This window comes from Diuraphis noxia, unplaced genomic scaffold (assembly GCF_037042655.1).
Source record: "Diuraphis noxia isolate RWA-SAM2 unplaced genomic scaffold, SU_Dnox_SAM2 contig0002, whole genome shotgun sequence".
Lineage (NCBI taxonomy): Eukaryota > Metazoa > Arthropoda > Insecta > Hemiptera > Aphididae > Diuraphis > Diuraphis noxia.
Window position 1 is genome coordinate 86,916,282 of NW_028301712.1, and position 17,145 is coordinate 86,933,426.

A 17,145-nucleotide genomic window follows, 5' to 3' on the forward strand; every position below is an offset into this window, starting at 1 on the left:
TCTAAAGATAATAATCAGATTTGTATGATTAATGATCAATATAAAAATATTTCTCCCATGAAATCGTTTTCTTGGAAAAATCGCATTAGAAAAAAGCGGAGATACCTGGTTATTACAAAAAAGAACCAGACCTTACAATATTATAGAGAGTTATAAGCTTTCTCTGCAGTCATATTGGTAAATAAATTACTGTGACATGGTATTTTATTGATCGTATACATCAGAAGTTCGATATCATGTTTTGTAGAGATTTTGGTTTTGAAATACGATTTTAGGAGACGATGATGGATCACAGTATTTGATTCAAAGAAAAATATATTATATGGGTAGTTTGTATTTTTAGTTTTGTTTTGTTCTTTTTTTTGTTCCTTCATGTGGATTGTGACATGATAGCTTGAATTGTAATTTTCTATATTTTTGGGATATCGTAGAAGATTTGTCACTGGGTATTTTATTTGATATGTTATAAACTTATAAAATATAAAATGTATCAAATATTTATTAGCACCTATAATATATATATATATACTTGAAGTAAAACTACTTTCTTGAGGTGTAGGTGGAAAAAATCATGATGAAAAATGAAACGACACGAAAAAATGATACGCAATGATTGTTTTTATAGTTACTGTTATTTTTATACAAACCTATTACCTATATAAACTATATATGTTTATTTATTATTTAAAATTTATAATTCACTTATGAAATAAGTTTTACTTCACCAAAGTGTAACGGCGGGCTCAAACACTCTCGTGTTTTTTATTTTTGTATCTTTTTTTTCATATAACATATTAATATATCAACCTTCATAAAAAAATTTAAAAATCTTTGACGTTTTGTAGAGAAAAATATACATAAGAGTCATCAGACAATTTGTCTGCTGTGTTCACATTTCAGTTAATATTTTTTCTCTGAAGTAGTTTGCACAGTTAATACACACGGCGCACCAAAATTATACTATTATTATCACCATATATTTATTCTTTGAACTTCGAAGTAAACAGTGTTTAACAAATTATTAATGTGCTGTTATGATTATCATCAAAAGAATAATTTAATTTTGCGTCCTTACAAATTTATATCAAAGACAGGTACACACGCTCAAATAATCAAACATCATTTTTGTGTAATTGTTAGAACTCTGTAGGTGTAATCTTATAATTTATTGTACGTTATGGATTTTATAATATATTAATACATATTATAAAGCCTTCATAAGCAACAAATTCCATTCCATATCTGTTTAAATTTTAAACTATTTATTTAAAAGGCATTCAAGGAAATAAACATGTTTTTAGGTTTCTAAAAAAAGTCAAGAACACCTTATATTATTATATGTTCACATTACAAACCATGAATGGCATAAATAATGATAAAATAAAAAAAAATATAGAACATGAATAATAAATAATAAAAGAAAGTAAGTAAAAGTATTAAGTAAAAGTTAAAAAAAATTCAGGAAAGATTTTTTAGAACGGTATATATTTTAAATCAAATATTATTTGTGGGAGTACGGAGTACTACCCATATCAAGTGACAGTGCAAAAATCTCCTCTTATGCCGACTTTTTGTTTTTAGTTAAACTATTTAACAGATTTGTAAGCTAACTTAAACTTTTGAGTGATATCGATTTTAAGACATATTATAGGCATAGTAATTTATTTTATATTATACCCAGTAAATGCAATTTTGTTCTTCATGGCCGCATTAATATAATTGTTCATTTGTTACGATGTGCACCTCTAACTATAAATTTTTTCTACAATAACAGATTCAAGTAAAGATAATTCATGTTTTCTAAAAAAATCATTTATACTAACTATGTTGTTAAATACATTAAGTTTGTGCCAGTCACGCATTTCGGTTTTTTTAATTATTAATGACTTAATGTTTATAGGCCATTTCAAAAATTATCACCAAAAGACAGAATACGCTATCTAGTATTTATGTATAGGTACTTAATTTATATTTCTTTTCTTTTGTATTTGCTGATTTAATTTAACAAGGTAAATATTAAATTTTATGACAAACCGTGGTTGTAATATTTGCTTACAAGTGACAACATTTTACTAGATACAAACAAATTATCTTTTTTATCATTTCTTCTTTATAATATTATATAATTGCTATACATTTTCTTTTGGTTTAAAATTGATCGAATATCCATAGTTTACAACAAAAGCAGTTTTGAAAAGTAAAAAAAAAAATACCAAACAATAAATAGGTACTGATTCTGAAATATTAAATTTAAAACTCATATTGGGCCTTTTATCTTAAGAAGGCGTTTAAAAAAAATATACGTGTAATATACATCATGCACCTATCCATCCCGACCACCAACGATGTATATTATGGTATTCTTTGCGCTCGCGGGAGTTCAATAATGTACTAAGATAAATCTATTATATAAAAACATCAAAAAAATAAAAATACCATAAAATACAATTTAATTGATATGTTGAATAAGTAGTTAAAAAGTTAAATGTTTTATTAATTATACTTCTACTTAACTTCTTTGAATATTTGTATGCTAAAATTTATTCATTTGCGCAATCAATCCATAATGATGGCTAATTATATTATGTAATTTAAGACAGCAAACACAAAATCGCAAAACTTTTATTCTGTTTTAATGCAAAACCGTTTTGTAAACAGTAAAGTTATGGGAAAGTTAGGCAGACGTGGGAAATACGATTATACCACCTACGTGATTGTAAATTCGTACATGAGTACAATAATACGGATGCAAATATTGACTACAATTTATTGTTTACCTATGATTATTATAATAACATAAAATTAAAGATTTTGTTATAAAAGCCTCATTTTATTACCATAGCTTTATATTATTATATTTTTATATTTACACATAAATAATTTTATCAGATGAAACAGTAGGTATTCTTGAATGTTGATATACATATATACTTTTATGATCTACTCGTATAAATACAAAGAGCAAGTATTTACGTTGAATAAAATCCATTCATAAAATATAATTTTAAAATACATGAATTTTAAGAACCGAATAATTCTGTCTTTAAGTTATACAAAAAATATAAAATAATTCACATAACATTTAACGCTATGGCGACATTAAATAATGAACCGTTAGAATCGTTGATATAGCAGATTATTAATAAAATGTAATTTTTTTTTCAAAATATGATTCTGCTAAGTTATCTTTATAGGTTTTTGAGTGTACCTCATCATAAAAAGGTCACTGTAACGGATATTGTGTTAAATTTCGAGTTCAATACGGTATAAGCGAAGACGGACTGTTAATTATATTATATTATATTTATCTACTTTAATCTCTTTTACTTGAATATTATTCGCATATTGTCCAAACAGTGTATATTTTCCTACTCCACTCATATCATATAGTATGATATAAAACTACTTCAAAATTCACACCAATCAGGCTAATTCATGTTATATATTTGTAAAATGCACCTTCATGTTTGTTCATTTTCTGGATTTCTCACCGATACAATAATTAAACTATATACTCCTGGGCCAAATAAATATAGTGTCAATAATGCAACGGACAACGTTTAAATTGTAAAATCCTAATGATTCAAATTGTTTATTCATATAATATTAATTCATTGAATCGCACTAACCTAGTCATGGAAAAGAGAGGTAGAGATAGACAGATAAATAGACAGATGGATTACTTCATACTTCATTTGAATGTCAAATATACGCAAAATATATATACAGATTACGTGTACATAATATTATTATGTATAAATAAATTAACTTGGCTTTATATACCTGATATACAGCACAGCAGAATACAGTGCTCGGGTTTGGTGTAACAGCACACATTCGAAAAAATAGACACTCAGCTTAATAGCGCAATGAGAATAGTTAATGGAACAGTAAACAGCACACCAACGGAATGGTCACTAATCTTAACTACCCTGGCAGTGGAGGCACTGCTTAGAATAACTAACAAAGCTGATAAGATAAAAAGGTCCCTGTTATATCATATATTAAGAAATACATCTAACCTCAGGTTAAAATCAAGAAAACCCCCGTGGGGTACCTACAGCTAAGCTACACAGCTTACTGGCACTAGTGGCACTATCAAAATTTGAAAGTACAAAAAAATGGAACTAGGAAAACTGAACATCAACAGATGTTAAAAATAGTTGTCTAGTATTATTAGTATTAAACCCAAATGAAAGTGTAGAATTGTAGATTTACCACGATAGAATGGTCCATAGTCCATACTTAATAAAATCCGAACTGGACACAACCGGTGAGGTTCTATGATGTCTAAATAGAGTCTTAAAGACAGCCCTGCGTGCAACTGCAGCTACTATAACCAAACAATGCACCATAATTTTGATAGATTTTTCGAAAAGGAGGTTTCATTGGACCGTTGAGAGAATTTATGCGGCAAATAATGAAGCATTAGAATAGATTCGAGAACTAGACATTGCCTTATGACTATGGATTTTATCCGTAAATCATACCTATGTATTTTTATTATTTATTTAATTATTTACATTTTAGATTCTGAACGAAGTGATGAATGTGTATTGATTTTACAATGATGTGTGTGTGTGTGTGTTTTTTTTTGTGTGTCTGTGTACAGCATTACTAGTCGAAATAATGCTTCAATTTCAAACTTTGGGGGTGGTTTCCGATGTAAAAGTGAATATCCTTGGTGCATTATAGAGGTCAAAAGTTAGACTGTATCCTATTTTAGGAGCCTTGTATTAAATTTTCAAATCTTAGATATAAAAGGAAAATTTTTTATGAATTTCTAGGATAAAATAATTTAAGAATTTTCGTGATATTTACGTATGTTGTCAAAATTAAAATGTGAATGCTTGTAAAAAAAAATTGTGGCTATATATTTTTAATATTTTTCAACTGCTGTTGTTACAATGTGTTAAGAGCCTTGTATTTAATTTTCAAATCTTAGATTTAAAAAGAAAAACTTTTATGAATTTATATCTAAGATAATTTGAACATTGCCGTAATTTTTATGTATTTAGTCAAAATTTTAACTTTAAATGCTTATAAAAAAAAATTTGTGATTATATATTTCTTTTATTTTTCAACTGGTGTTGTAAAAATATGTTAGAAGCCTTGTATTAAATTTTCAAATCTTAGATATAAAAGGAAAATATTTTATGAATTTCTAGTTTAAAATAATTTGCAAATGTTCGTGATTTTTACGTATTTTGTCAAAATTCAAATTTTAAATGTTTTTAAAAAAAATTGTATTAAATTTTCAAATTTTTTTGGACCTCCAACATTCTTTTACCGACACTTCAAAAAAAATTCTCAAAAAATTCAGTGGTCTATAAATAATTCAAAAAAAGTCAAAAAATTTTTGAAAATTAAACTGTATATAGATATCACTAACATAAACATTTGATGAAAATTTCAAATAATGCATCAAGGATATTCACTTTTACATCGGAAACTACCCCCAAAGTTTGAAATTGAAGCATTATTTCGACTAGTTATGCTGTACACAGACACAAAAAAAAACACACATCATTGTAAAATCAATACATTCATCACTTCGTTCAGAATCTAAAAATTTATATATATTATAGTATTTAGTAATCCTATATCCACGTCATAAAACCACGCAGGAATAAGACATTTTAGAATATTATTCAATTTGAAGATGAATTCACTCGACATACCTACTAAAACTCTGCACGCTGTTCACCGGTGAAACTTATCCAATCATATTATTATTATGTACCGTGTAGTTGAATTCATTGTTCACTTATTGCCGTGGCGCATTATAATTATCTACCGTAATTTTGCATGTCATCAACAACACGGCGCTTCGGCTAGAACTGCACTGCCATGACCGTTTACGTTAGATTTATTGCCGATTACTATTTGGCACGTTGAATGTTTTGGCGGTTAGTTTATACAAGATAAATGTATAATATTTTCCTCAACGATTGCCACTTTATACCTCTGTACCACACACGCACATCTCCCACACATACACTGCGAGTGCCATCGATCAGTATCGCAGACATTTGAAATGTTTTATTTACGGGCGATTTATCATTTTTTCACGAAACTATTGATTGTTGTGTGTACTTATATACGTATACACACGATGAATCTATATCAAAATCTTTTGATTTATTTCTTTTTAGAAAGTCATCGGACCTAAAATGAGATTTTGCTATTGTCCTTATTGTCGATTTGTATCTTTTCTCGTACACCGACCGTGATATCGTTTTCTATACCGTACACGCAACGTGATTTAAAAAGTATCTACCTACATAGGTTTAATATATTAAGTTGGATGATCGAGATACGCATGACAGATTACTTAACGCTGATCTATTAGCAAAATGCATTACGGCAGTGATAACAATATATTCAAAATCGGCCATTTTCCATTGTAATTAAACAGTCCACGCTCCAAGTTTCCGCATCGTCATGTACTTAATATACACATTGACATTGTCGATATAAACTTAGCCCACTCGCTTGTATATTATAGTAATACGAATGCACGTATAAACTGAGAGTCAACAAATACACTGGATGGCGTATATACTGTACTCACGTTTAATTAATATATAATTACATCTACTACAATACTACATCATTCGACCACGCGGAATGTAATAAAACATTTCAGAACTAAAAATTTATGAGAACTACACGAGTAACAAAACTTTATGATGAAAATTCATTAATTATTTTGTTTAGTTACGTTTTCTTTTTCCCTGAGTTTTTGTTTAATTAATTATTTATTTTTTAACCTTGTGTCATTTGATAAGAATTATGTTTTGTAGTATTTTTCTTAACAAAAGCTTATACTTTTGGAGACAGATAGACAGACAATATACACTATTATAAGATAAGACACATTCTTTACAACAAAAAAAGTAATTTATATACTGTCATTAAACATTCACGCAGAAAATATAATACTTAAGAATCACATATAGACGAGTTTAATGTTAATTTCGAAATCATTCAATCAGTAAATTATAATGATGAATGTTTCGTTATTAAAAATTAATCCTATAGGTATTTAAATTAGCTCTTAAAAAGTTATAATCTTTAAAAAACCAATTGAACTATCTCAATATTTATCATTAATTCAAATTGCATTTAATACTTATTTATCACAATATGTACTATTTGTAGATCAATTTATGATAAAGAATATACATATATAATTTATACAGATTTATGTATACTAAGAATATCTAATAAAAAAGAGAAAAATAAAAAATAAAAGTTACTCGAATAAGAAGTATCTTTTTTTCTGTAATGGACCGTAGTGCCTAACTAATTATTAGTGACACTTGAGTTAGGATAAAAAGGGATACTAAGAAAATGAAAACAAAAGATCTGAAAATCAATTTAAACATTATTTCTTATTTTCCAAAAACCTTTTGTTTTTTATGTGTATGATATTTATAACAAGTCACGGCACCAGTTCCTTTTTAGACGACACTCGGGGTTTCCCGGTATGGTTTGAATGTAGAAGCTCTTTATCAATGGTTTTTGGTGGGTTTGTAGAAATCTACAGCTTCTTCTATCATAGTTTTCATTGCGAGGTCTTTATGTAGGGTATAATTGGTCACAAAAGATGAAGCATTTGTAATTTTTCTAAGAGCAATATTTTGGAACTGTTGGATTTTGTTGGTATAGATACTTTAGCAGTACCCCACAATTGAAGACCGTAGGTTCACATTGGTTTTAGTAGTGTTTTATACATAAGAATTTTAACTTTTAGTTTAGGGTGTTTATTATTTGTAAGCAAGGGACGTAGACCGCGGAGTCGGGTATTTAAGGCAAGTCTTTTGATACGGATTTGTGATACTAATTAAATCCAATTCAATTTTTTTTTTAAATTAAATCATGTAATTGTTATCCAGAATATCGTAATATAGTACATTTTAGGACTTGCATGTCACTACTAGTTTAGTAAAGACATTTATAATTACTAACCAAGTTAGTTAATTTTATGATTGTATAAATATTTTGTTCAAACTTTGATAAGTATGTTGTGTATAATTTATAATAAGAAAAAGGCATTTACAACTACATTCTACACATTTGAAAACTTTATTATGTAAAACATAAGATTATACTTTTTAAAAATAACGGTGGAACTAATCCCTTAAAAACCGACCGTCAAATACTTTGGCATAATATTTTGGACAAAAGATTAACCTGGAGGTGACATTTATCATCAAAACTCCTACAATCTTATACCAACGTCTCTTTTTAATCAGAAAGTAATCAGTTAAAAAAAAATTCTCGCTACTTATTAGTAAACAGTGCTTGATTTGTGGGGTGTGTGTGTGGAGTCCTCTTCTTTGTTTTATTGTTAGCGTACCACTTCTATTTAATTTTTTGTAATGGAACGTTGGGAACATAGCATTTGCTGTTGAATTATTAAATCGTCAGTTTTTCTGATGCAAAATATAATAGCCTTAATGTTATTTTTTTTTTTTTACTTTGTAACTATCTACGATAAAAAATATTATTGTCGAAATTCCTTATAAACATAAAATACAGTAATGAGAAATTTCATACGCAAGATAATAAAATATCAATATTTATGGATGTTTAATGCATAATTTATTAATTGTTGACAGATTTTATTTTTTATATAATTATGAAATAAGTATTTTTTGCTCTTAAATATTTTTAGAATAAATTAAACATTGGTTTTGTGTGATTGTTGCTGGAGGGGATGTGAGGGAAAATCCCCCAAGGTAATGCGACGGTTAATTTTGTACGGAACATCACCAATACATTCAATATCCACTAAGTCCCTGAATAATTTTTTTTCAAATTTAGCACTGTTTCAAGGAAGTGATGTGTCCACATATTATGAGGCTTACATGCCACATAAAACAAATGTGCTCAATCTAACTTAAACAAACTTTAAACATTCTAAAACAAACCACTATAAGAACGATAACAGACACCCCATGGTTTGTAAGAAACCTAAGACACAAGAACCACTAAATTCAAAATCTTAAAACCACATTAAAAAGTTGGCTGAAAGCTTCGTAAAATCCATTCATCAGTCAATAAGTTCAATACACTACCATCTCACACATACCATTCCAACTTTGTCTTCAAAAAAAAATAAAAATAAATAATAATTGTGGCTTAAAAATTATTTTGCTTTGTTTTTATTTCTTATATTTCATCATCAAAAATGTGTTGATGATTGAATAATAATTCAATGCCGTTTATTAAAAATTTTAAAGCTTATACATTTTCAAAACAAATTTATTCGAACATTGATCAGCAATATATTATTATTTATTACGCATAGTTTATTATGTGTGTTCACTTTTGGAAAGGATGACTTCGCACCATCTATTTATTCTATTTCATTTTCGATCAAATATATACCACAAATTATAGCATGAATAATTTTTTATAGATAGATAATGTCAAATAGATTAATGATAAATTCAATTTAATATTTGAAAATTTTCAAGTAATGATTTGATTATTTTTAATTTCCTTGTCTTAAAAATTAAAATACAAAATAGTTCAATATCACCTATATAAAACTTAATAATATTCTATTTAGTAAACGCCAAAAGCTATATTATAATCAAATTAAATACACTTTTGATATACCTTAATTAAATATGCAAGATCAATAAACTATATAATTAAGTTAATACTTCGTTTATATAGATATATAGTTATTAGTTTCACTTAAATATCAATAATAGGTTTGAATATAAAGATATTGTAAGGTTATCTGCCAAAATACAAATTTTTTTGTTATACGAATATTCACAAAGATTTTGAAATTATGCATAACTAGGATAGCGTCTGACAGCGGAGATAGATTTGAATTATTGAATTATTTTTAAGTTCATTCGATTTTCATTAAGTTTTCACTTCTGATGGAATATATTTATTTAAATTTACTTTAAGTATATTCGTAACACATTTTAGATTTGTAGATTTGGGCTTTGATAGGTCAAAATTATAAAAAGGTTATTTTTCTTACTATTTATTAATTTGATTTAGTAATTGATAAGTATTTTTATGACGGCAGGTTAGTATAATATTTTATTATTTCATATTTAATAAGTTTAAAAAATGTTTAGTTTAAATTAATTTTTATGAGCACTTGAAATATGAAAAATGACTGGAGTCTACATTATAAGGTTTTTATTTATTATTATGATTGTACACCTAACTACGCATAGACTGACTTGCACTATAATTATATACTCAAAAGTTATAAAAGAGAACCGTTGACAATTTACAAATACAAAGCTATTTAATGCTTTCAAATATTAATTTTTTACTAGTGCACTGAGGTATGGTAAGTATTTGTATCATTCAGTAGTACCATATCCGTACCTTTTTTTATTATATTTTTAGAAAAAAAAAAAACTATAATAATATTATTATCTAATAATTAGAACCTGTTGTAAAATATATATATTGATATTTTTTTAAACATACTTTGTGGATATTTATTTATGTATATTCAGATAATAAAAATGAATTGTTCACTACCTGTAGGTATCTACAGTAAGATAGCATTAGAGGAATTTTGGTGGATGGAATAATAACCTTTTTCATCTAAACAACGAAACTGTGCTAAACATCTTGTGCGATCTGATTATTTTAAAGTATTTAGTATGTAAGTGTAGGAACTCTGTTTTTGTATTTAAAACTAGGTATTGATTTAGCTGAATTTTCGGTTCCAATAAATTCTGCCTTGGTAATAATATGTAAATTTACATCAGAAATTCAGAAGAGACAGGTAAAAAAAAGGTAAAAAAAGAATTATTTGGAAACCCATTTAATCAGAATATTTCAAGACATTTAAAATTTATCGAAAATCTCTACTGTGCTGATTAAGTCATATCTAACCAATCGTCACTTACCTACAAGTCAGGTTTGGTTTGTCTTTTTCAAACATTGCAAAAATCAATGCAGAAGTTCCCAAAGGTGGCATATTACTATCACCAATATTATAAAACATATTCGATGTCGATCAACCTACCTCTTTAAGCACTACTGTAGCAGAGTTTTCAGATGATGAGGCAATTGTAGCAATACACGAAGACCCAATTTCTGCTTCCCAAAATCTACAATATCACCTTAATTTAATGTCAAACTGGTACGCTAAATAGAGAGTCAAAATAAACCAATCCAAATCGCTTCACACTACCTTTACTTTTCGTCTTGCCTCCTAACCTGAAGTTATCTTAGATGATATACCTATCTCTTCATCCCAATTGGTTAAATACTTAGGGCTAACTATTGATCGGCCTCTCACCTGAGCGCCCACGCAGAGGAAAAAACTCGCTTTAAATGCACGTGTCTGGTTGCTAAAAATATTGTTATCAAAAATATACTAAATTAAATATAAAACTGCTCATTTACAAATCCTTAATTAAGCCTATGTGGAAATATGGTCTACAACTTTGGAGCAATGTTAAAAAGAGCTGTACATTAGGTGGTGGGGTGGACCTCTGACTAGGGTAGGTTAGATTTGAATGTAATGATAGGTATCATTGTATACGAAAAACGATTCTGAACGGAGATAATTTGTCAGTCTAGGATATATTATAGACAATTAAAAATTTTCAAATCTTTGATTTAAAAAGAAAATTTTGTATAAATTTCTAGCTTAAAATAATTTGCGAATTTTCGTAATTTTTACGTATTTAATCAATATTTGAACTTCAAATGCTAATAAAAAAAAATTGTGCCTATGTATTTTTATAATTTTTTAATTACTATAAGAATAACTTATGAGGAACTTTGTATTCAATTTTCAAGTATTTTGATAGGGCCGAAAAAATTTTATCAACCCTTCAAAAAAATTTTTCAGAAAAATTGAAAATTTCAGTTGTCTAATAATATCTCAAAAAAAGTCAAAATATTTTTAAATTCAACCTTGTATTAAATTTTCAAGTTTTTTTGGTCGTCCAACATTTTTTTACCGACACTTCAAAAAAAAATTCTCAAAAAAGTCGAAAATTTCAGTGGTCTATAAATAACTCAAAAAAAGTCAAAATTTAATTTTTGAAAATTAAACTATATAGATAGCACTACCATAAACATTTGGTGAAAATTTCAAGTATTTACAGTGATTAGTTTTTGAATTACAACCATATAAAAAAATCGATTTTTTTGAAAACTGTTGGAAAATGTTTATTTTTGACCTGTATAATGTACCAAGGATCTTCAATTTTACATCGGAAACCACCCCTAAAGTTTGAAATCGAAGCATTATTTCGACTAGTTATGCTGTACACAGACACAAAAACACACACATCATCGTAAAATCAATACATTCATCACTTCGTTCAGAATCTAAAATCCAATCTTAACAATATATAAACCGTTCAAAACAAAATACTGCGCTCCATCACCAATCAGGCATTTTATATTTCTAATTTTACCCTTCATTCTGGCTTAAAGATCAAAGAGACCGGGCCAAAGCGTGTACTAGCTGCACTCACGCGGGCAGCTGATGAAACCAATAAATGTATGTTAACTCGTTTTTCAAAAAAAACTATTCTTAAGATAGACCTCACAGTGAATGAAAAAAAGTCAAACATTTAATCTCATAGGGGACGAAGATTTTTCTAGTGAGGGCTGGGTTTTAAATGATAGTGGAAAATACCAACGCATCAGATAACCTACACATGATGAAAATTTGAAAATACCACAGCAGATATATATGCAATGATATATTTAAATTAAACATTTTTTTTTCGTCTTCTTATAATTTCAACTATAAACGACATTTATGAAATGTTTTAAGCACATTGGTTTTTAAATAAACCTTTTTATTTTTAATTTATTAAAATATTTCAAAAAGAATATTATTGTTAGTATAAAAATTATAATATTATTGAAGATCATAACATAATAAAATGGGTATTTATTAATGTTTTAATTAAAATTTGACACAAAAACGTTAATGTCTTAGAAAACTATTGTTAAATCACATAGTATTATGAAAGTTATAGAGGATTCGATATAGTTTATTTCATTAAGTCGGATACATATCTAACACAACATTAAATAAGTTTTCAATAATTTAAGTATATAATTCACAATACTTCATTTATTTACAAATAAAGATAACCCTTCATTTCTAGTAATGATCATGTTCGTCAGGTTCGTCTAGTGAGAATATCGTTATAATATGTAGCGTATTGCATTTAAAGAGTTGAGAGCTTAGTATCAATATGGAAATATATAGCTAAATAATTACAGCTTATGATAAACACGGGGCTGTCTTTGAATTGAAAATGTCGTATAAAAACGTATAATAATATATACCAAAACAACACGTTGGGTAGGAAACTAAAAGCAAATCGAGAAAAAAATATGATCATACTCGTTTAAATATATAGTTCGCGTATCTTTTTCGTCACTGCTTCGTCGGCGGTTAGCTACGTTATGGTTTTGGTGTTTGTTAGACCTTCCACACTTGCTAGGCGATGCAACCGGAGAGAATTTGATGCATGGAGAACGGAATACGTTTGTCGAGGACTTAACAGATTTCTTAGCACCAAAATTACCTGGAAAAAAATCAAGTTATAAAAAAATTATCAATTTTGTCGTAATTAATCATCCAGCATTTATTAGGTAGTAAAAAGGTATTTCAAAGCAAAAATATTATTCGGACGTGAACTTTATTATTTATTTTTCACCATGAAATTATACGGATTAATATTGCTCATTTTCAAATATATAACTGTATTTGTGGTGTATACTCTTGCAGTGATCACATTTACTTTTTACCTGGTTTAGTGTTAGTTTAACGTGATAAAGTTAAATTCAAGAAACATAATTAAACTACATAAAAGTTCACAAAATTATACGCATTATTGTATGATCGAAGACGTAACATTAAAATGTCATGGTTTTTGATGAAATTAATCTTTAATTAGTTTATACCTTAAGCATGATTAACATTATAGAACACGTTATCATTTTTAACCATGTCGAGGTATAAAATTATTTAATAGTTCAATTATACCTATATCACCATTTTACACTATTCCGAATCCAGATTACTTGCTTAAAAAACTGTACCATCAACATAACTTACAAATGTTGTTATCTTCATAAAATTGCTATTATAAAACTATAAAAATGTTCTAAAGATTTTTTTCTCTGGGCCTCATGTATTTATTATTTTAATCTTCCGGACTCCAATAGAAACTACTTGCTGACTCATGATCATATATACTATCATATATACTCTGACATATTATCTATATGCTATAACTTATACAGGTATAATATTAATAATATTATATTGGTACAGAACTTTAGTTGTAGAAATACTATGTTACCTCTGTACTTGCATATTTGATTAAAATATTATAATTCTAAATATTTGTTAACTTTTTTATTGGAGTATGTTAATATGCTTGATAGCATAGCAATAATAGAATTCCATACATTTTTTAAATCAATTACGCTTTAAGTGAAATGTAATAAATGATTTATCGATGGATAATAAAAATCTAGTATTCATTGTTACTTGGTTATTAACTCAAAAATAATTTTGTTTGTCTGTGCAAAGAAATACATAGTAATAACCAATGATCTTGAATTATAAAACATTGAATAGTTAAGTCATTCTTTTGTATAGTAGGTTTCAAGTATATATGTTAAAGGAAACATATATGTGATATGTTATTCTATAAAACTCCTAATTATACTTGTAAATGTATAAACTACACAGTTTTATGTAGAACACCAGTTTGGTTTTCACTAATGTATGAAATTTATATTGTATTTATGTCGACCGGGACTTAGTTAGATAAGTCCCTTCGTTGTGTTGAGTTGTAAGTTTGTTTGTAATTTATGTAAAATAAATTGTAAATAAAAATCTATATGTAATATTGTTAAAAAAAGTAAAATAGAAATTTAGAATTTTTTTCCTGAAAATACTTGTTTACATTATGTTATTTCATAATGTGTAACAATAAAATGGAATAACAATTTATAAATAGTACAAAATGTATTACTTAATAATAACAATCATTTGATAACATCAAGATGTCTAGAAGCAAATATACGAACAGAAAAAATAATTAAAAACAAATATTTAAATTTAATAAATTTGCCAATTACTATCCAAAATGGCAAAATGTAACCAAATCCTCAGGACTTAGGAGTTCATTAAGATAAAAGACTTACCTGGGCCCAACACACAAAACAGAAAAGAAAACAATCAAACACAGTCTACATCTCCTCCGTTCATTATTGTCTTCTTCAATGAATTTAAAATACAGAATATTAATATACAAGACGATTATTATACCCTTTGGTAATAATATTTTTAAATTATACCATAAAGCAAACATAATTGAAAGACATTTATAGGGTAATGGGTGATAAAGTGTGTCCTGTTTCTTGGGACACATAGTATAGGTAGATTCATAGTTTAAAATACATTAATTAAACCGTTGTTGTTAGTTCATAAAATATCTAGTTAACATATAGAGTAAGATAATTAATGTATGTATTTATGGATTCATTAAATACATTAACTGAAATTACCCGAAATTCTATAGAATAACTAGTTATTATAGACTATTTAGTTACTATAGAGTTACTGAATTTCACACATTAACGCTAACATATTATGCATTATCATTTGGTAGGACATACTGTACTTGACGAACGTATATGAATGGCACAAAAGTGTTATATTAATAGTTAAATAACTTCAAGAAAATTATTATTTAATATTAAATTGGTTCAAATTTCAAATTTTCAAAGTCTCTACAGTTGTTTTATTTTAATTGCAACAAAAACAAAAGCGGGTAAGTCAAGTATGTCGCTCTGCTGTACAGTAGGTTACAAGTGGGTTACTGTAATGGATGGAATTAAATTTGAATCCAATGATATTATATCATTGTATACAAAAAACGATTCTGAGCAAAGACAGTTTATCTGTCTAGGATATATTATAGATTATTAAAAATTTTCAAATCTTAGATTTAAAAAGAAAAATTTTTATGAATTTCTAGTTTGAAATAATTTGCGAATTTTCGTGATTTTTACATATGTTGTCAAAATTTGAACTTTAAATGCTTATAAAAAACAAATCGTGCCTACAAATTTTTAATATTTTTTAACTTCTATTGTTACAATGTGTTAGAAGCCTTGTATTAAATTTTCAAGCTTTTCTACCGAACAAATAAATTTTTATCGATATTTATAGAAAAAAAAACTAAAAAAGTTGAAAAATTAAAATGTCAGTAAACAGCTCAAAACAAATCTAAATATTTTGAAAATTTTATCAATTATATAAAACGCCTATTTAAACATTCAGTCAAAATTTCAACTATCTGCGGTAATTTGTTTTAGAGTTACACCAAAATAAGGAAATCGCTAAAAGAGAAAATCCAATGTTGTAAAAATTTAAATTTCAAATGCTCATAAAAATTTAATTTGAATTTCCGGTGGAATTTTAATTTGTGATAAAGATTGAAAAACTTGTAAGGAATCTTGTATTAAATTTTTAAATCTTAGATTTAAAAAGAAAATTTTTTATGAATTTCTAGCTTAAAATAATTTGTGAATTTTCGTGATTTTTACGTATTTTGTCAAAATTCAAACTTTGAATGCTTATAAAAAAAAATTGTGACTATGAATTTCTTTTATTTTTCAACTGCTATTGTAACAATATGTTAAGAGCCTTGTATTAAATTTTCAAGCTTTTCTGCCTAACAAATAAATTTTTATCGATATTAATTAAAAAAAAACTAATAATGATCGAAAATTTGAAATGCCTATGAATAGTTCAACTTAAGTCGAAATTTTTTGGAAATTGCATGGTGGATAGAATATACTTATATAAACATTAGGTGAAAATTTCATGTATCTATGGTCATTTGTTTTAAAGTTACATCAAAAACCAAAATCGATTTTGTCGAAAAATGAGAGTGCGTAAAATTTACCGTTTTTCCCTTAATTTTTAGTTTGTTTTTCTCAATTATTTAGAAAAGTATTAAGAATTTTTTACTTTTGACGACCCCCCAAAGTACCAACTAGATTCACTCTCTGATCGAACGAGGTACTGAAGTCAAAAATCGAATCATTTTTACTGCCCCAAAACGTGATGACAGACACGAAAAA

The 17,145-nt window shown here is 27.0% G+C and overlaps 1 protein-coding gene across 1 annotated transcript in view; it reads right to left on the minus strand.

Moving 5' to 3' along the window:
* Positions 1–17,145, minus strand: part of wake (ankyrin repeat and fibronectin type III domain containing protein wide awake) — a 180,537-nt gene that overhangs the window by 116,410 nt on the left and 46,982 nt on the right. The window contains exon 4 of the mRNA XM_089221303.1: positions 13,382–13,565. Within this exon, the coding sequence (XP_089077429.1) occupies positions 13,382–13,565 (184 nt within the window). The remainder of the gene's footprint in view (positions 1–13,381; positions 13,566–17,145) is intronic.